At 50.8% G+C, this 21,237-nt stretch overlaps 1 protein-coding gene across 8 annotated transcripts in view; it reads right to left on the bottom strand.

The window, feature by feature from the left end:
- NRAP (nebulin related anchoring protein) overlaps positions 1-21,237 on the bottom strand; it is a 70,503-nt gene that overhangs the window by 13,139 nt on the left and 36,127 nt on the right. For 7 of the 8 annotated variants that reach the window (XM_078434839.2, XM_078434844.2, XM_078434840.2 and 4 more), the window contains 14 exons: positions 20,818-20,922; positions 19,562-19,669; positions 17,955-18,266; positions 16,730-16,834; positions 13,839-13,937; positions 12,081-12,185; positions 11,242-11,349; positions 10,585-10,698; positions 8,457-8,654; positions 6,662-6,766; positions 5,293-5,391; positions 3,226-3,330; positions 2,764-2,871; positions 1,583-1,894 (listed from right to left, as the gene is read on the bottom strand). In XM_078434839.2, the coding sequence (XP_078290965.2) occupies positions 1,583-1,894; positions 2,764-2,871; positions 3,226-3,330; positions 5,293-5,391; positions 6,662-6,766; positions 8,457-8,654; positions 10,585-10,698; positions 11,242-11,349; positions 12,081-12,185; positions 13,839-13,937; positions 16,730-16,834; positions 17,955-18,266; positions 19,562-19,669; positions 20,818-20,922 (1,983 nt within the window). The remainder of the gene's footprint in view (positions 1-1,582; positions 1,895-2,763; positions 2,872-3,225; positions 3,331-5,292; positions 5,392-6,661; positions 6,767-8,456; positions 8,655-10,584; positions 10,699-11,241; positions 11,350-12,080; positions 12,186-13,838; positions 13,938-16,729; positions 16,835-17,954; positions 18,267-19,561; positions 19,670-20,817; positions 20,923-21,237) is intronic. The other variant, XM_078434846.2, reaches the window with a different exon arrangement.

Genomic DNA, 21,237 nt, shown 5'->3' with positions numbered 1-21,237 from the left:
CCCTGCCCCACGCTCGACCTGACTGGGATAACTACCATTCCAGTGAACTGTGATGAATAATTAGGTGGCCAGTGTATCATGACATCACGGAGTCCGAATTCATCACCAATTATGTGTTTATAATATTCTGTCTGTGTCGTGTAACTAAACTCAAGAGCGGTCGTTGCCCTAAAGGTAACCAGAATCGAGACCTTGGTGTAGAGAACAATCAAAACAGCTAACACTTCCTGGCACGTTTCTATGCACCGGGCACCATGCGAGGTTTCATATAGGCCAGTCCTAAACTGAGAACTGGGTTTTCAACTGGGGGCAGTTTTGCCCCCCACGTACATCTGGCGATATTTCAAGACATTCTGACTGTCACACCGGGGGGAGGGCAGTGCCATGGCATCTAGCGGGTAGAGGCCACCATGCACCAGACGGGCCCCACCATGGAGAATCACCCAGCCCAGAACATCTGAGGTGCTGGAGTTGAGAAAGCCTGGTACGAGAGCTCCTTCCTCCGAGGGCTGAGAGAGACAACACGTACAAGTTCACGTGGTTCAGTGCCTGCCACACAGCACGTGCACCCCAGTGCTGACCACGCCCACATTATCATCGTTATCTTGTCCCAACGGGAGACACTGAGTCCTGGAAGGAGGAGGGAACTGATGTCAGCATGTATGGGAGGGGCTGGTGCCCTGGCCTGGGTGAGGACCTCTCTTTTCTGGGTCTCAGTGTCCACACCTGGGTCGTAGGAAGCCTGACTCCCCTGCAAGGAGCTCCCTCCTCGAGAGCAAGATGGGTGAGATGGTGGGTTCTGGGGTCAGTCCTGCCCGGGCATCTCCCAGTGACCTCATCTGGGTAAGAGGAGTCATGACTGTCCCCACCTCGCAGCATGTGGCAAGAGGGACACTCAGGCAGGCAGGCAGACAGCGTCAGCTGTGGCTGGATCACTGTTTGCCAGGCATGAGCTTCCCCCCCACTGCATACCGTCCAGCCCCTACTCTCTCTCGGACCCCCGCTCCAGACCACATCCTCCGCACTCGCCCACTTCCTTTGTGCTGGCCTCAAATAGGCTGGGGCTCCTCCTGCTCAGGGCCTTGGCCTTTGGACTTGCTATTCTGTTGGCTGGAGTGGTATCTCCTTCCCTCAACTTTGGTCTTTGCTCAAATGTTGCCTTTTCAGTGCCCTGGCCCCGCCCTCCGTTTTAATTTGCACACACACAGGTCCACCCACCTACCCCCCCTTCCCTGCTCTGTGTGTCTCCACCACGTGTGTCCACCCGACGTACCACGTGTCCTACTTATCACAGTCCTTCTCCCTCCCAGATCATGGAAGCCCCGGGAAAGCAGCAGTTTTTGACTTTTCTGTTGACCGTGGTAATCCCCAGGGCCTGGAATGGTGTAGTAGGTACTCAAGAAACAGTTATCAAACAGCCGAATGATTCCAACCTAGATGGCCCGACACAGACCCAGCAAGTTTTAGCTTTGGCGGGGGGAGGGGGGGGGACCGAAAGGCAAAGGAAGAAGCAGAGATTTACATCCAGCCTCGGCGGGGGGAGGAAGGTCAGGGGCTGGCGTGCAGCCCGAAGGTCCCCTACCTCACTCTGCAGGGCGTGAGCTCTCTTGGCCCAGGACATCTTCAGGTCCTCAGGCAGCGCCGTGAACTCGTGGCACCATGTCCTGTAGTCGCGATCGCTGGCTAGGGCCTGGGCCTTCCTGGCGTGGACCAGGTGCACCATGTCCATGGGCAGGTGACACTGGGCTCGGCTGCCCGCCGCCCCCCGCCTGTACTGAAGCTCGCTCTGCAGCTGGCCCACCCGCCAGCAGTGCCGGAGCCGGGGGTCCTCGCTCACGCTCCGGGTCCCGATCAGCCTACCTCGCTCCTTCACAAAGTCATGTCGGTAGAGAAACTGGAAGGGGAGACTGCAGTCAGGGGCCGGCCTTCGGCCTGCTTAAATCCCACCTGCATGGTTTCACTGCCGACCCTAGAAAACTCACCCACTCTTCCACTAGGAGGTGATGATTATAAGAAAAACCTCAGTGAGGGTGGCATGAGAGCATGCTTCCTCCCTGGGGGATGAACAATTAAAACAGCGCTCCATTCTTCCTACCTAATTAAAACCATATCCTCAGGACCAAAGGAAGGGCCCCACTCCCCTTATGTGTGTCCTGTGGCCAAAAGGAATTTATCAAAAAAGGTAAAAGAAAAACTTGTGCTTTAACCGTTTGTACTTTGGCAAAACATTAAACCCAAAAGACAGGATCCATTTATTTGAAGTCCACGCTTTCTGTGATTTGTTTGTGGGAAAGAGAAAGTCACCTTCATGTCCCAAAGCTATGGACGCTATCAACAGAGTGGCTGAAACACAGCTGGCAAATCCTAACGCCAACGTGTGAAACTACAGAGAGCCAAGAGGGAGATGCGTTACGGTCGTATTACAATTTCTCATACGAGTTCTCTGTCGAATTCTGGGCGCAGTTAGAAAGCAGGCAGCTCACGCGTTACAGGGGGGACCACTGGCGAGACCCCGCCATTAGAAACAAATCCTAATCGCTTTCCTGCTGGAGACCTTTGCCTGAGTTTAGCTTCGGATTAACAGAGCCTTTCTTTCCCTCCCTCCGTCAAAGAGTCTCATTCCTAACTAATATATTCTGCAGGTGACATCCTGTCTCACACGGTGATAGATTTGCTTTAATTCAGGAAAATCAGCCGTAGACATTGTTTTACAAGAAGTTAACAGAAATTAGGCAAAATGGAAGGTCATATCATTCAACTCACATCACTGGCTATATCTCCAGAGACGCGAGCAGCCTGGAAGGGAAGAGCGTCTATCGTCAGCTTGTAGCCTTGAGCACGGAGATTACGCCAAGACTCCTTGTATTTGGCCTACAGTAGGAACACATGTAGATCTTCTTTAAAAAAAAAAAAAAAGAAAATTACACGAACCAACGAACAAAGGCTATCCCTTTCATTTGTAGTATGGCGTTCGAGAATCGATTTCTGACCAGCAAAAGCTCTCTCTTTTGCAAAGACAATCTCATTAGCATTCACACTGGCGTGCTCTCTGATGCATATGTATGCGCCACACTTGAGGAAAAATGCATTTACCATGAGCATCTAAAAGACGTTTTTTAAGTTTCTGGGAGAACCAGAAGGGCCACCGTTAGAGCCCATCACGGCCACAGACAGACGTGGCTTTGGAGCACGTCTGCACCTCAGCTTACGTCAAGAAAGGCTTACGTCACTCAGATTGGCCGCGTTTGCTTTGGCTCGGGCGAACTCAGGCAGACCCAGGGTCATTGTGTACCGGTGCCTCTCCTCGTCCCCGGCTGCTTTATAGAGGCGCTGGGTAGAAAAAGAGCGAAGAAAAAGCAAGGAGATAACGCTCAGTGCTTCTGCAACGCTGCAGGTCCCTCGCTGGCAAGCGGGAAATAGGTTTGCAGAAATAGGTTTGCGGAAGGCCACTCGCTGTGTCACAGATACACCTTCAGCCCTGGGGAAGATCTTTCTTTCAATAAAGTCAGTTCTTTCATGAGTCAAATTGAGTGACATAAAAGGAGTATGTAAGACATTGCAAGTTGCTTCTGACGGGGTTCGGGACAGGTCACCCCAAAATACGGCACCTTGGCGTACTGAATGCTTTAAGCTGAAGGAATCTGGGAAACAGCAGGTGCCAGAAGAACTCTTTCTTCTCCCCTCTCCTGAAGCAGGTCAGAAGACCCTCCTGTGAGAGATGCCCTCCCCACACCCAGAGGCGATGAGCGTCCTTATCTCTGAAGACAGAGGGCTGCAGAGAGGAATCTGAGCGAACAGACCGAGCTAAGTGTGCCCCTGTTCTTAGCTCATCACGTTTTGCCGTGACTCTCTACTCTTCATCGAACCTCGTACTGAAACGCCCAGGTCTAACCCGTTTCTTCTGTCTTCATTTCCTTATGAAGGCTCCCCGTACCATGTAAAACTTGAGTTAAATAAACTAGTATGCTTTTCTTTTGTTAATCTGCCTTTTGTTACAGAAGCCGCACTGAGACCCTATGTTGGGTAAAAGAAAAGGTAATTTTTCCTCCTTACGCTTTGCCCAATAATAGGCTGAGGAAAGAAAACCGCATTTAGGAACACTATCAAAGCTCTTCTCATTGTAAACTTTTCCCTTGAGGATATAGTGTACAGACGATAAATACCAAGATCCAGGGGGATTTGGGAGAAGCCCTGGTTGGCGGAAGGGGGGCTCCCAAACTCTGGTCTGCATCCTTTCCTAAAGCCCCAGCTCCTTCCGTGAGCAAACTCCCACCAAGGCCGCCCTGCATGGCCTCCGCCAGTTATGAAAACACCTATTCTTGTGATCAGAAATGGCTCTGTGACTGGTGAGTTCTCTGAGGCCAGAGGTCATCACAAGAGGCAGTGTTACCCCATAGCATCCAGCTCACGCAGCAGGCAGGAAAGCCTGGACAGGAATTTAAAATTGAGAACGGTCGCTACCCAGGCTCTTGGGGACATTCTTATCCTACGCTGCTGTCTCTTACTTTTTGACTTGGGGGAGAGTGGACCCTAATTGTATAAATAGCCAAATCTCAACTGGCTTCTAAAAGAGTCAGGAAGAAAATCTGAAAAACTCAGGACGATGCCAAATTTAATTCTCTGCCAAGCTCAATTTCTGTTTCAAACTTGCAAGACAGCCACCAAGGAGTAGAACCAAAGGGGCTGGACCACTGATTTTATGTAATAAGATCCCTTCCCCTGTGTGCCGCTCTGGTAGAGATATTTAAATAAAGTGAGCAAACAGCAAGTAAGGGGAGGAGGCAGAAATTCCAGAGGTCCGACCAACAGCATTCTACGTAATCGGCCTTGCATCAGCACCCCTGAATAACCACACATCCTTCCGAGAATAATCATCAGAATGACCACAGACGTGCGGTTAGCCATTATGTTCCTAGACAGAACAGATGAACGACGGACCAGTACTCTCAAACTTTAATGTGCCAAGGAAACACGTGAGGACCCCGTTAAAGGACCATGGGCATTCAGTGGGTCAGGGGTGGGGCCCGAGGTTCGGCACTTCTAACAAGCCCCCCAGGATATCCTGCTGGTCCGTGATTGCCCTTGAGGGGCAAGACTAGAGTCTGAACCAGATTTCCAACTAGGCCTTCCTTCCCTCTGGAAAATGTTTACATTCCATATGTGACGTTCTTTTCTTTCCAAACCCCCATGCAAACACGCATGCTTTTTCCCGGCCCCGACCCCACAAATACACGTTATTTTTAACAAGCTAGCAGTTTTTAAAAAGGCCATTCCAAAGCCATCCGATTTTACCTCATTGGTAATCTGGTTGCTGAGTTTTGCATGAAGGAGGCTGGGGGTGTCTGTCACAGCTGTGTACTTGAATGACTGGGGATGCTGACGGTATTTACTCTGAGGGAAGAAGACGACTTGTTAGGCATCAAACCAGAAGGAGACGAAGCTCTCTAAGCACTGGTTATAAAATCTCACTTTGCAAAGGCTGCTAGTCTGTTCCCCGGAATCCAGTCCGACACCTGCTCTCGTGACCTCGGAGCTCAGAGGGAGGAAGACGCAGAGGAGGACAGGACGGACTGAATCAGATGCTTACCCACAGGAAGAGGAGAGGACATCTAGCCCTTTGCCATGAATGGGAACGTGACTATTGAAATTTGCAGTTTGCTCCCGACCTTTGTTCACTGGAGACCCAGAGCCCCTCGGCTCTGGGAATGTCCCAGAAAGAACTGTGCAGCTTTAAAAAAAAAAAAAAAAAATACCGATTGCCTGCACCCCGCCCCGGGAGACCAGGATTCATTAAACTGTCAGTGGGCCCAGGCATCTGTATTTTTTTTTCAAGCTCCAAAGACAATTCTGATGCCCCACCAGGTTCAGAAACCACTCTCTTTTGAGATTTCACTGGAAAAGTAAAGCGCAAAGTTCAATCTGAACTCCCACGGTGAGGCCAGCTCCGTTTTCTGAGAGCTCCTAATCAATGTGTGAGCCCACCTGATACTTCCAGTGCCCTCCGTTATGCCCTCCTGTCCTTGCATCTACAGTGAGTGGACGTCCCAGAGCCCTTGCAGGTGTAAGTAAGATTCCTCAGAAGCTCAAAGGGCTTAGAATTCTAGACTTCTGTATTTTTACCATGAAATTATCACCAAGCTTCTAACAACCATTTCCCAGCCACCAGAGAAGCATAGTTGCTTGGACTATTAGCGCTAATCCTCATAAAAACTAAACGAGAGGGGTAGGAGTACCCCCATTTAACCGATTACAAAGGTGAGACTCAGAGAGGGCAGGTGACAGGCTGGAGGTCACACAGCAAATGAGCACTGGCCTAGGATTTCAGTCTCCATCTGTTGGTCTCCAAAGCCGGCCTTTTTGTCATTGTACCACAGGGCCACTCTTCAAAGGGACCCTAGGGAAGCAGATCTTACGAGTCAGTGAATAATTCTTATGTGTTCATAAGGGACTGGCTTGATATGTGCAAAGCTGTCTTAAATGACATCCAGTCTAAATGGAGGATCTCATAACAGAACAGAGGCCCCAGAAGAGGTTATGTGGGGAACGGCCACGGTTAACAGTTAACCTCTAACTGGCTTCAGCAGGAAGAAGTAAGCTGAATGCTCATTTGTCCCGTGGAAATAAGACGGATACCCCTCAGCCCTCCAGGGTCCCCGGTCACCTCACTGATGAGTTCAGATGCCTTCTTTCTCCCTTCGATCTCTAACGTGCCTGGAATGACACAGGGAACGCCTCGCATGAAGTTCAGGTCTGACCGGTACAAATTCTAGAAGAGACAACACAAGGAATCAGAAAAGCCAAACTCACAGAGCAAGGAAGCAAGGAGAAGCCGGAGGACCCACGAGAGGATAACGTCGTAATTAGAACTCACGGCCAAGCCAGTGTCTCCAGACAGAGCATCCTCAGCAAACACACGGTGCCTCCCAGTAAGTGTTTGTGGGGGAAACAAAAATGTAGGTCAAAAGAAAAACGATTCTGCTGTCACCTGTCTCCGTAGCTTTGGAGGGAGGTGAGGCAGGTTTTTATCTTCATGGGGGCTATCAAGACATAAACGCTGGAGTGGATTGTGCTTGGAAAGTCAGTTGTCTTGGGGCAAATGTGGAAATGACGGTTTAATAGGCCTTCTAAAACAAAACCCAGCAGCAGAGGGTGGCGTTAATTAATCATGGGTTAAGAAAGAACTAATAAATGAATCCAGAATCATCTGGCACAGGCCTGTCTGTGTGGGTAGGGGCGAGTGTGTGTACCTGAGTGATCCGGGCTGACAGTTTAAAGGGTCCCCAAATTCGCTCCCCTGCAGCCACCCAGGTGCCCCCCCTCCCCCGCCCCCGGCCGTTGCTGCCTTCCAAGTGCTGTCACAGCGAGAAGCAAGGGCAGGCGAGGGCTCTGCTCAAGTGACACACAGGCCCTGAGCTGAGCGTGGCAGCTCCATGGTTGCAGCTGCTCTGGGGTTCCTGACAGTTTCTGGCAGCCGGTAAACACCGTACACGGGTGGAAAACCCGAACAGACGACAGATACCCAGATCTGAGTGTCCCTTTGCTTCCAGGCACTGTCGAACCAGGATGCAGGTTTTGTGCGGTGTTTTGCTTTCCAACCCCAGCCCGTTACTTGCAAAGCCCATAGCAAAGAAACCTAGAAAGGTAGGCAAGAGGGGGAGTGCCAAACAGGACGCTGCCGCCTGTGGAGGGGAGACATCCGGGATCTCTTTGGGGGTGAGGAAATCCTCGGTGCTCCCCAATAATCCCAGGCCACCTGCTTCCAGAAACAGGTGGCTCGAGCTTGACACGCACGTGGGAGGCCCGTGAAGGTCTCCACCACTCGTCGCGGGGACCCAGGAAGGACTGCTGGGGCCCGGATGCCCTGCCCTCCCCCACACACTCGCCTCTGCCTGAAGTGGGTCCGCTCTGACCCCAGCCTCTCCTAACGGAGCATGGCCTCCCTCAGAAAACGGGCAGCCTGGGAATTTACGAAGCACGAAGAAGAGCCCCCCCCCCCCCCGGTCAGACCTGAGGCCAAAGGCAGTGCCGGTAGCAAATCTTCAACATGCAAAACATGTGAGCGGAGGGCATCCTGGTCAGACGCCATCTAAGTTCACATGTCAGCCCCCCTTTCTCACTGACAGTTGTGGGGTCTCGGGCAAGCTCTCTCTTTAACTTCTTCGAGCCTCCCTGTCATTTCTAAAATGGGGTAAAGACTACTGATACGGGGTTATTTCGAGGTTCAAATGAGATCGTGTGTGAAAACGTCATGTTTGGAACCAGTGGATGCTTCCCGTTGCCATTAGATCTGTGTAACTGTGCTGGGCAGGAGCACGGGGCAGCGTTTCCCAAGAAGACCCTGGTTTGGGATTTCTCACCTCCGGAATCCCCCGCGGCACCAACGGGAGCTTGGAGTCACTGCCTCCTGGTCAAATCTGAGAGGACAGAGCCCTGAGAGAGAGGCCAGGTCCCCTTACCTCGCTCTGCAACTTGTGGGCTCTCTTGGCACAGCTGAGCCTCAGGTCTTCGGCCAAGGAAGTGTACTGGGGGAGCGGGTGTCTGTAGTCCTGGTCGCTGGCCAGGCTCTGAGCCTTCCTGGCATGCACCAGGGTCACCATGTCCAATGGCAGATGGAAGTGTGCCTTGGAGAGTTCAAAGCCTTTCTTGTAATTCACCTAGAGGGGCAGACAGATCAACAGCCGCTATTTCAAAGCCACCATTTGCACAGGGACCACCAGGGACAGCGAGTGCAGTGAGAGTCTCCCAGGTGAGCCCCGGAGACGTTCTGGCAGGACCGCTGCTCCTTTCTTGTAGGGACTGGCTTAATTAGCAGGATTCATGACACTCACCACCCTCAGCTCCTGGAGGTCACTGACTTAGATGATGAAGGCCCACGGCTCCCCCATTTGGGGCAATACAGAAGTGCAGGAGACCTACATCACATCACGTCAGTGATTCCCTTGCTGGGTCTTTAGATCTTCCCATTTGCCAGAGGCAAGAAGGTACGTGGCTAACCTGTGAGGGCACGGGGCCCGCCAGAGTTTCTCCCCCTCCCCCTGTCAGGTTCAGACTTTAGACACCGGGGACTCCCTTCTCGGGCTTAGCCGATGAGCAGCTTCTTCAAAGCATCAGACGACATCCTAAGAAGTCTGGGGGCAGGGGCGCCTGGGTGCTGAGCGGGTTGAGCATCTTACTCTTGATTTCGGCTCGGGTCATGATCTCACTGATCGTGAGTTCAGGCCCCGTGCTGAGCTCTCCGCTGACTGTGCAGAGCCTGCTTGGAACTCTCTCTCTCTCTCTCTCTCTCTCTCTCTCCCTTTCTCTCTGCTCCTCCTCTTCTCGCTCTCTCAAAATAAATAAATAAACTTGAAAAATGTAATTAAAAAAAAAAGAAATCTGGGGGCCAACAGCAGTGGGTAGACGCTTGGAAAGCCAGTTCTGAGGGATGGGTATTCCCAAGAGGCACGCTGAGGGAGGAGAGGACAGACCACAAGCTCCACGGCAGTCCTCAGAGAAGCTGCCGGAAGGTCTGCGAAGCTCACTCTGGGCTTTCTCAGGAGTCAGATGCGTAACTTCCACCTCCGCCATCTTTCCCGGAGCCCCGGCCACCCCTCCCTTACCTCCTGCTCCCATCTAGCACCCTCCCCTGACCCCTAGCATAAAGGCCAGGACAATTCATGTGCAACCCCACATTCTTCGGTCAGCACTCCAGCCCAGAAAGGGGTGGGGGTTGGGGGGGAAGAATGTTAGAAATGGGGAAACTGAGGCGGAGAACATGTGAAGCTGTGGACAGAGCCTGAGATGGAGGGCTGGCACCATATTCACTTTCTAGCTGATCTTAGACAAGGGACTGAGGCGCTCAGAGTCTAGGTCTTATCAGTAAACCGGGATGGATAAGACGATAATGTTCCTCAAGAGAGTTCGTCCAATGGTTAAGGGAGACCCGGGGTGTAAAGGTGCTTCATCCTTCGTAACACAGGGGATATACGTCAGCGTCTAGCCCCACCGTTTGCCAGCGCACATATGTACAAGGGGACACTGCGTACACACTCGTGCCAGCATCCAGAGGGTCGAAACCACGGGCTGCAAACTCAGACGTTTCCAGGCACCCAGACGATAGCACCAGTGAGTAAGGCGGGCAGTGAGGGAAAAGGAGGCGGCCGCCTGACCAGGAGAGCATAGGTCCCTTCTAAACGGAGCTCTCGGTCGTCAACGTCAACTGTGGCCTTGAGGAATCCAGGGCCAGCTTCTGGCTGGAAGTCTATGACCTTTATGCAAAATGTTCCACTTTTAAAGGTTTGCGACTAATTCACTCTGCAGACCAAACAAAACAGCTCTGTCGTCCAAACCTAGCCCACAGGCCCCCGTTCGTGGCCACTGATCACATCACAGAATGGCCCAAGGGAGCTCAGGGGTCGTCTGGCTCAAACTGTCACTTGACACAGGAAGAAGCTCAAGCCCAGAGGAGCCAAGGGACCCAACAAAGGCACACAGCTAGTTAGGACAGAGCCAACAGCCACAACCGGAAGGACAAACGACACACACTGGACGTGCACCATTAGGTGAGGGCCCCCCAGTCCCGCTGCATTTTTTTCTCCTACTTACTTCGCTCTGCAGCGAGTTCGCATACACTGAATGTGCAAGGCTGATATCGTCTTCCAAGCTCCGGGAGCCAAGCATCTGCCCTTTCATTTTCTCAAATGCCTCTTTGTATTTGTACTAAAGGGAAAGAGAGCGGGAGAGAGTAACAGCTCGGGGACAAGGGACACGGAATGGGAGAGGTGGGTATTGGGCGAAAATGTTTTGTTCTTTTGACAGTGACTGGGTGAGTTAAAAGAAAACGCGCGGGAGTCGTCAAAAGGCCTATTCTTTCATATGCAAGACTCCCAATGACTAAAGGGCTGGATATGAACTGGCAGGACATGTTAGCACTTGGGCGGCCCGCGCTGGAAGAAGGTGGGTGCATTGTTAACAGTCTCTGCACGCGGACTTGCTTTAGGAAAGCGCCTGGTGGAGGGTGCATTTCATCTGCCCGGGGTCCAGAGTTACAGTCCGGCATTTGGCTTTGTACCCCGGCTAGGGGATTTTTTTTTGTTGTATGGTATGTTCTCTCTCACTGGTCGTTACCAGATTGCCCTAACACAGTCAGTTGGGAAAGCAGAGGACAGTATCCACAGGCAAAAGAAGGCAGGGGTTGGGGGCAAAAGGAGTAAAAATCGGTTAGGATTAAACATTGACACGGTAATGGAGGTGGATGCTCACGTCACTTATGATTTCGCCGGAAGCCTTTGCTGCCTGAAATGGAATGGCATCCAGTCTCAATTTATATCCACCGTCTCGAAGTTTGCTCCAGGATTCCTTGTAACGTGTCTGTTGGGAACATGTGGACAAATAAAGACCTTCATGTGACCTGGTGGTTCTGAGATGCTCATTACCAAGATGGGCATCGGCTTTGTTATGGGTTTTCTCCCCCAGCGCCCGGTTGGAGTTAGAAATCACTGCGTCTTAGCAAAAACCGAGAAAGAGTTGGAGCCTGCCTCACGCCCACCCACGGGAGGGAGAGTCTTTTGGGGGCGACTCGTTAGAGTCAGACAGACCCAGATTTCTCTGAGCAGCAAGCCGAGTGGAAGAAGGAGGCATAAGGCTGAGCGTGCACAGATCTTGACGTAAGATAAGGAGAACACAACTGTCTCTGTCGAAGAACAGGAAAGGGGGGGGTTGCTGATCAAGGTCACGGGAGGGAAGGGTCTCTCCTCGCCATAGCCGTTGGCTGCCCTCACCTATATTCTGACGCTCCCGCATTTCACCCCCTCAGTACCAACGCCTTTTGTAGTAAGACGGTTTTCCTAGTCTCATTCTTGCAAATGAGCTTGACTCCTCTGTAGGACGGCCTACCTAGCCCGCAGAACTCAGCAGCGCAAATGAAAGCATGGGGCCCCTTGGTCACAAATATTACAAATTTCAAGATGGTGACAGCAGAGCATTCAAGTAAGCTCCAGGCCCTTCTGAGTACGGGATGCTTCTGAGCACAGGCTGCCGGGCACTGCCCAGGTCCCCGGATCCCCCGGAATGAAAGCCAGTGCCCCATCTGCCAGCCTCACCTCACTGATATTCATGGCATTCAGCTTGGCCAGGAGGACTTCAGGGAGGTCGGCTGTCTGAGTGTAATGGTGCTTTATGTTTTCTCCTTGTTCCTTATATAACCTCTGTGGAGGAAGAGAGGTTTTGCATTAAACCCAGGAGGTTCTTCCACACAGCCATCAGCCAAGTTACACTCCGGGAGACAAGGGACAGCTGCCACCTCCCCACAGGGACAGGATCTTGGGTGCCCTGCCTCCACCTGGATCCCACAGCCAGCACGGTGACATGGGCTTCGTGCCCTCCTGAGTCCTACGTCCCAGCTCAGAACACGACAGGCTGAAACCTGCCTCTGCGTTAACACTCTACTTGTAGCATAAACCCGACACGGTGTCGGATGGGAAAATGAGGTCTAGTTAACACCTAATAATTTTGTTATTAACCATAAAGCGTGGGAGGGCATTAAAATTCAGAAGCATGAAAGAGGGCTCTTCCACAGGGGACGTCTGGACCTACTTCGATCCCCACTCCCTTCCTCCGTCTCGAGGATTCTTGTGCTAATAAATGTCTACCAGGTGGGTCTGGGGTGTCTTTCATGCGGAACTCTGATTTGGGCTTATGACATCCTCATAAGGATGCCTTATAAGGCTCATGCCATCCTTCGTGATGACACACGAAGTTGGCATCGGCCACCAGAGAAAGTTTCTAAGCCGGGCTTTTCCATCCCAAATCTTAGTAGCTGTGTCCAAAGTTTCTACGTATCACAGCACTGCCCCCTAGAGTTGGTTAGGGTAAGGAAGAAGCCCGGGTTGTTTTTCTTCATACAGAAGTTCTTGTTTGACCATCTGTGTTTTTCAGAATTTAATTTGTTTCTGATGGGCTGCTTGTCAAGAAATTATAAATTCCTAAACCCGTAAGTTTGTAAATCATCCCAAAACTTATTCTGATAGGCACTCAGGACATTTCCAAATGCCTGTTAAATAAGGCACAATCAGAATAAAATATTCAATTGGGAAGCATGAGAGATAATTTTGAAACTCCTCTTCACCAAGGGTTGCACATTTTCCTCATGGCAAGTCGAATGGTTTGAAGATATTTATAAGGCGTGTCTGCCCCACTTTACAAAGATCTGCGGGCCTCTCTCAGCAGAATCAGCCAAATGGGGTTAACCCATGTCCTAAAGTGAGTTTTTATGGGACCTCATCATTCAATTTGGTCTCCAACGAACGCCATGCAGTGAGGACAAAAGGCCAGGTCTCAGTTTCACGTTAAAAAGGGAAGACGGGAAGTGAGTTCACTGTTAGTCTCGTGCCCGCAAGACCCAAATCATTTCCAAAGTCTTTGGGGGAATTCAGAGAGCAAGAATTCCTGCCCTCGGGTCCCAAGGAGGACTAGCGGGGGCTGAGTCTTCCAGATGCCAAGAATTTTCACTCCCAAAGTTCCAGTTCTGGAAACAACACCTTAAAACAAAAAGGAGAGGGGAAAAGCACCCCCCCCCCCACACACACACACACAAATCTTGAAGATATGCAAATGGGAAGACAGGAGAGCATGAGGGCAGTGGGGTGACAGAGCCCCACTTGGCATCAGAAGAGCGGTAACACCCCATTTGCATCCTAATGAGGAAGCACCCCCGCTAAGGTGCTCCTTGGCAAAGGACAAGGAGTTCCTTCATCCTTCGAACAACAGAAAGAGCAAGGCAAGGAACCCTCAGCTTCAATCGCAGTGTTGAAAGAAGAGCCCACTCTTAGAGTTCATAATGTATATATATTATCACTTACATCCACGGCTTGGGTATAACTAATTCTGGCCTGGACCATCTCCGGAGTGTCTTTAATACTGGTAAACTTCAAAGCATCTGGAGGCTGACGGTACTTCTTCTGTTGAGCAGAAAAAGATCAAAGCTGTGAATTTTGTGCCGCTCTTTCATGCCATTTGAAAGGGAAAATCATAGGTTGCTTGAGATTAGAGTGAATTTGTGAACATAATTATTATTCGGCTTCCTCCATCTTTATATCCTAGGTGCCTTCAGGTTAATATTTGTTTCAATTTAAGAATAACCTCATGTCAATTAACATTAAAGTATTTCTAGCTGGTGCAAAGAAAACATCGCGAAATTGGGTTATACCGGTAAAATACCGGGGGATGTACGCCTAGGAAAGGGTTCTTTTTGTGGGTTTCAAATGCTGCGTTGTTTACATCTCTTAGTTTGGGTCTCCCAAGCAAGAAGGTGGTTACATTTATCAATTGAAGCTTCCCGCTTTCCTTCCACGAAAGGACTTGGCGGAGATTATCACAGTCAAAACCCTCACATTTAACAGTCAGGGATCACAACTATTCAATCACTTTAGAACTTGGTTCAGTTAACATGAGCAAGGATTCTTTAGAATGTTACAATAACAAGAAGAAGGGTGCTATGGTTGAAAGGAAGGAGCTTACATTTTGAAAGACACTGGAAACAAACAAACAAACAAACACAGAATCACAAAGAATTCCAATGTTGGCAAAGACCTAGATACCCAATTCTGATTCTAAAAGTCATGCTTAAATTAATTCCGGGTTTGTTTGTTTGTTTTTTTTTTAATCCAAATACATTTCCAGGAGACTAGGACAGTCGCACTCTTAACGGACTTATGAAGTGTATCGTTCCTCAAATCAAAGACCTATTTTATGAACACTTCCTCATTTATCAGGGTCAGTTTTTGTAGCCAGGGTTGATTAAGGAAGACAGGGTTCGGTATCCAGCCATCTCTGTTGGGTCACCTGCTTTTGTAAATAAAGTTTTATCAGAACACAGCCATGCTCGTTCACATACACGGTTGTCTATGGTTGTGTTCACACAGAGGTGGCAGGGCCGAGGAGCCGCAACGGGAACTGTGTGGCCCACAAAGCTGAAGACACTCCCTATCTGGTCCTTTACAAGAAAAGGTCTGCCGACTCCTGCTTTAAGAGACAGGCGTGTATGCATCTGTGGTTTTCTCAGCAGTGTGTGGCATTTGGGCTGAAAATTAAGAGGTCAGCCAATTTGACACTGAACTGGAAGTGTGGGAAACAGAAGTGAGGTGATTAGGGAGAACGGCTGAAAGATTTTCTTGCCTTACTGAAGTTTGAGGACTGGCATGCAGCATAGAAGATAAGCCAATTTGTTGAGTAAGTCTGCAAAATGAGGTGGAAAATTAAGCCCACTGTGGGATAAACAGTTCCAGAAAGCTCCCTTGGATGCCAGACTTAGATGCATGAAAGAATCATCTTGAAGTCTAAATTGTGTGTATGATTTATTTTTCACATCCTTTTATGAGTGGGCCCAATGAGAGCTTAGGAGCATGAGTCTTCCAACCTAGATGTTTGCTGCGGCAAGTTTCTCAAAATCATCCTTTGAGGAAGGTCTTTCCTCAGTCAGGATGAACTACTTAGGGCAGTGAAGTGTCCACTGAGCCTTGAACGTTGACTAAGATTTCCTAAAAAATTAGGCCCATCAGAGTGAACCCGCTTTTGGAACCAGCTCTGTAACATGTCAGGCTAACCAGAACATTCTCCCATGGGAAAGATATCAACGCTGGGCAGGTGTGTTTGAAAAACCAACTTAGGTGTCTTTCTGTCCTACCTACACATTCAGTAAGAAAGTGTTCTCAAAACAAAGTCCCAGGAGGCTCATTACAAAGACTACCATCCTCTGTGGCTGCAGCCGTGGTGATCCCCTCCCCACCCAGGAAAATCCAGAAAGACCGGGTTACTCTGGAGGCAACTAGAAAAATTCTCAGTTGCCTTCTGAGCAAGTTCCTCCCCAAACAGACATGAACAGAGGTGGGATTTGGGTTGTTCGAGGACGGGCAGCCTCCGTGTGAGCACGAGGCAATGACAACTCCCTGGTGTGTCTAGTCCAGTGGCTCTCCACCTTCCGGCAGCATCTGGAGACACTGAGGGTCGTCATACCTGGGCAGAGGGTGCTACTGGCATCTAGTGGGTGGAGGCCAGGGGTGCAGCCAGACACCCCACGTGACTCAGGACAGCCCCCACAACAGAGAGCTTTCGGAATGCCAATAGTTCTGAGAGGGAGAAACCCTGATCAGATCTTTAAAAGACCTGTTTAATGAAACTCTCCCCAAAATGTGAGCAGACAGATCTTTTTAGCACGCTGTAATGCCTTAGGGTCCAGCTAGGGTGGCTGCAGGTGGACCGGCGTGAGATTTAAGTAGAAGTGAGACCCCTCAACAGGAGAGACCCGGGTCACGTGCTCCACACCACGTGAATATTCAAAAACTGTTTACACTGTGGCGGGAAGAGAGAGAGAGAGAGAGAGAGAGAGAAAACGGGCATCAAGTCCCGAAAGAGCTTTCTGGGTGCAATAAATGTTATCTTTTCATCATCTCTCCCTTGTTGCTTCATTAAAAAGGTAAGCTGGTGGGTAGCAATTGAGCTCTTTTTGATTGTCATTATTATTCATAATATCATTTGTCACCCACTTTGTTTTTGCCGGGGCTCTACGGGCCCCTACTGGTGTGTGTTTGGTATGTAGTTTCCCTCTAATTACCAGCCCTAGTCTGGGCTTCCGGGCCTTTCATGTAGCTTTGCCTTTTTCTTCGCCTTTTGAGTGGAAATTATTTTAATTTTATACAGCAATGCCACACGCCTAGTGCAGCCGGCCCTGTTGCACGCTGTCAGGAAATCTCACCTCGCTAATGAGTTCTCCTGCCTTCTTCGCCTGCTCCACATTTAATGACCCGGTGGCGACCCAGCCCGTGCCTTTCATCCACTTCACATCTGCCCTGTATTGGTTCTGATAAAGGAGAAAGAAGAAAAAGGCAGGCCATTGTTGGCGCGCAGACATTTAAAGGGCTGTTAACGGCTCCCAGATGTCGCCTTGGTGCTGGCTGAGTCAAATTAGATGCCACTTTTGTCTTATCCATTTCTGCACAGTCACAGGCAGGGCTCCAGAATGTCAATTAATTTCCCCTCTAATTGGAGCCTCCCGCTGCCGGTGGCGTTAGGCCCCACCCACGGGCGCCCGGGGGTTCAGCGGGAGGGGTCGGATCAACCTTGTCCCTCATTAGGGACGCGTGTCTACCTCGGGAAGAGGAGTGTCCTCATTGTCTGCTTTCCCCGTTTCCTTGTTGGAAATGACAAGCAGGGGAGAAGAAAATGAGAACTCACAACAGAACCCGGGTGGGGAGCTATTTGAGGGAATTTCACAAGACAGCCCAGGCCTCCCACGGTGCCGATTCCTTCCTATGCGCCTCGGTGCGGGGCAGGGGGCACATCTCATTTCTTTGCTCGCCGTGCGTGGAAGGAGTCGTTTTAATGGAAAGCCATTTAAATGGACGCTTCTCTAAAACTCGCGCATCACCTGTATCCCCCGAAACCGCTCTGCCGGGAAGGGTGTGTCTGTACCGCCCTCCCCACCGCCCGGCCCCCAGCGTGCAGGCAGCTGACCTGCCTTCTCAGCGCACAAGAGCCACCTGAAGGAGGAGGGGAGCCAGGTGGGGCACCCAGGAGAAAGGGGAGGGAGCGCTCAGGTTAGCGTGTGCCACTCTTCCCGCAAAGGGCACTGCCAGGGTTGGAAGGAGGGTGGGAGACCTCTCCCAGAACAGGCCGCGGTTGTGGAGGTCACCAACATGTCTCCCCCCCCCCCCGCAGTAAAACGAAAGAGGGAAAACAGACATAGAGCAAATGCCCCGGAGGAAAAAAGTCGCTGGGTGGTGGTATAGTATCTGAAGCGGGCAGAGCTCAAATAAAGGTTAAACCACTAGGAAAGCTGAGCTGTGTCCGCCCTGGGATCCAGAAGCAGGTATGTCAGGGGATACACTACCATCTTGAGGGCGGTGGCGGGGGGTGGAGGGGGTGCTGGGGAAAACCATCGCGGCAACGCTAGCACACGCACGCGTGCACACGGAGCTTACGTCGCTCTGTAACCCGTACGCCTTCTTGGCCCATTCCACCCTCATGTCTGTGGGCAAAGCGGTAAAGTGATGAGATGCTGTCTTGTAGCCTATGTCTGTGGCTAGATGCTGAGCCTTGCGGGCGTGCACGAGGTGGACCATGTCCAGGGAGACGTGGCACTGGGACCTGGTGTCCTCGAACCCCTTCTTGTACTCCAGGTCGCTCTGCAGCTTGGACATTTGCAGCGAGTGACTCATTTGTGAATCCCCCTGGGCATCCTTCGCCCCGATCAGCTTCCCTCTGGACCTTTCATAACCTTCCTTGTACTTCACCTAAACAGGAAGGAGAGAGAAGGGCATTTTAGCATCTCCTAAAGGCATTGTTAACTTTCAAACTGAGGGTTTGAAAGTCCAAACAAAGCCAAACAACAGAATCTTACTAGAATTAGAATCTTCCTATCACTAAACAGTGAAATAAAAGATTACTCATTATTTCCCTTTTCACCTCAGCTGCCAGGAAGCTCAGAGCTAAACTGAATGCTCAGCTATGCAACAGTCTATTCCCAAGTTCCTGGTGACATTCCATCTCTTGTCTGTATTCCTCCACCTCAATTTTTCTGGATTTATTTTTAAGTGGCCCGTTGTTTCCTTTCTGGGAATAGTGAAAACGTTATAAACAAAAAGTAGTCATGGAATGAAAATGACACAGAATAGCCCAAACACAGCTGCTGTTTGAGAAAGGGGCTCATATTCGCTTGGAAAAAGACCGACAGTAATGCGGATCAGAAGGAAAAAACAGATACAGAACTGCCTTAAAAACTGTAACAGGGTAATATTATCAGGAGACCTGGGCTCTCCTCCCACCTGTGCCAACAACAACAGTATTAATACCTGCCACCATTTATTGAACACTCACTGTGAGCCAGGCCTGGTACAAACCCAAGCCCCTCAAAGTGCATCTGTAGACCAGTGCTGGTTCATGAACTCTCACCAGGAACAAGATAAGGACCTTATGCCAGAATGACATCACCAAGTCACTGTTTAGCTCAGCTGATATCTACATATATTTATATAGGGGAGTATATTTATGTGCACGCATTTCTTCTGGAAGCAAGACTGTCTTGATGACATTAGCAGACTTTGTCTTCCACTCTGGCCTCGGCTTCTGATCTCACATCAGACTCCCGACAGATGGCAGTGGACTATGAACGCTCGATACACGTCAGTTTGTTTCATTTCCTCGTAAACATTTTGCAACTGTCGATTTACCAATGAGTTAACTGAGATTTTGCAAGGTCAAACCACCTTCCCAGAATCACAATGCTCGGTCACTGGCAGGCCACGACATCCTTAGATAGTCCTAGAATGTCTCTGAGCCTCAGTTTGTCTGTCACATAAGCCATTTAGCTTGCTACTCGTGCTGCTGCCACTGATAATGCCTCCACCTACTGAAAGCCAACGTGTGGCAAGCAGTGTGCTCTCGGCTCGTACAGGATTATCTCATTGTGAAGCAGTCGTATTTATCCCCACTTCGCCGATGGGACCCTGAGGCTCAGACCCTTTCTGACTCTCCTAGATGGAAAACGGCAGGATTCGTGGCGCCCTGTACAAGCTGAGCACCTACTCACCTCGCTGGCCAGGTCCCTGTTGGCTTTGGCTGCCAGGAAGGCCAAGGAGTCAAGACGTAGCTCAAACCCTTTCGCCTTCTGGTTTTCCCAGCTGCTCTTATACAGTTTCTGAGGAGGTAGGGGAGAAAAGAGATCATCCTCCTGCGGGAAGCCTTCCCTAGAGTCTGTAATGCTCTCTCCAGGAGGCAAACACGACTGCGTCCTTCCACAGAAACCTGGTAACCTGAACACCACCAGACCTCCTTGTTCCTGCCTCAAGGCCTCCTAACACACAGGGCTTCAGTCAAAAGAAGCTGAATTTGAACTCCAGAGGCCTTGAAAACTACTAGGAGTCTTCACGGGGGTCTCAAAGACATGCCCGAGGTGGAATAACATTGCAAAACGCCCGGCAACATTTCTGGAAGGTTCCCCACCCCTGCGCACGCAGCCCGCTCAGCCCAGCAGGTGCCACAGCTGCGTATCTTTGTCTCCCTGCCTCCAGCCTCTAGTCCACCTGGGGCTTGTCCTTGCTCCTCCCATGTCCCTTCCTGCCCCCACCTGTGGGTTTCAAGGTCTCTCTTCTGAAGGCTCCCGCTCTGTGTGTGTGAATCAATTTAGCCCCTGTTGCTCCTTCTAGTTTTCCCCTCTACCTAGGACTCAGATCAGGACTCCAAAGACCTGGGAGCTGAGGGGGAGAGCTGAGTAAGGCCCCTGCTGAAAGACAGGGAGGAGAAGGTTGGGGCCACGCATGCTTTGTGTCTGAGAGCCACCTGGATAATGGCTACCTTCGGCACACTCCTCCTCCTCCCAGGGCTTTCCGTATATTAGCTCACTGAAGCCTCGTGACAACCTGATGAGACGGGAACTAGTATTACCCTTCTTTTGCCAATGGGACAACTGAGTGCAAAGAATTAGCCCAGGGTCTCACACCTAGTAAGTGATAGACCCAAGGATCGAACAAACCCAAGCAGTTTGGAGCTAACGCCTTCAAGTGCTGCTTCCTTCCTTCTAACAATGCTCTAATGCTGTTCGAGCCGCGACCCTGGAAGAACCACTACCTCCTACCCTGTTATATAGTCAGTGGGTCAAATCTCCCGCCAGCTCATTCCTAGGGAAAGTGGTCCTTCCCTCCCCCTACAACTGGCCAGGAACGAGGTCTGCTGGATGAGCTGTTTACAACGACCGGATGTGTGGAACCCCAGGTGACAGAGCACAGTGGCCAAGCGCCTACGCGGGAAAGCAGAGTTTACAGCCGCCCCCGCCCCCTCTGGCCATACCTCACTGAGATTGGCAGCATTGGCTCGGGCCTGTAAGAAGAGAGGCTCGTCTTTGCTGATGCTGTACTGATGGACGGACTGCTCGTTTCCTGCCTTGTAGGCCACCTGTCAGGAGAGAGCACTGGGTCAGGAGCAGGTGGCAGGGTGGGGTGGGTGGCACGGCATCGCAGGTGCGCCTTCAGATCTGCTTGGCGTTTCTGCGACCTGCACGGGGGGTCCGTTACAAAACCCGCCAGACCAGACGCTGGCCAGCAGACAACAGCAAATGGGGCTTAAGGCAGGAGGGGTGAAGGCAGAGGGCGAGGCAGTGAGGAGCTTCGAGAAGAGTGTGGTCAGGGGACCAACCCGACCACACTGCCAAGGTCCCTGTCTTCACATGTCACCCTTGAGAAGGCACTGAGCTTCCCAAGCTGTTCCCAT

This window comes from Panthera onca, chromosome D2 (genome assembly GCF_046562875.1).
Source record: "Panthera onca isolate mPanOnc1 chromosome D2, mPanOnc1 haplotype 2, whole genome shotgun sequence".
NCBI lineage: Eukaryota > Metazoa > Chordata > Mammalia > Carnivora > Felidae > Panthera > Panthera onca.
This window is presented reverse-complemented; position numbering and strand designations above follow the sequence as displayed.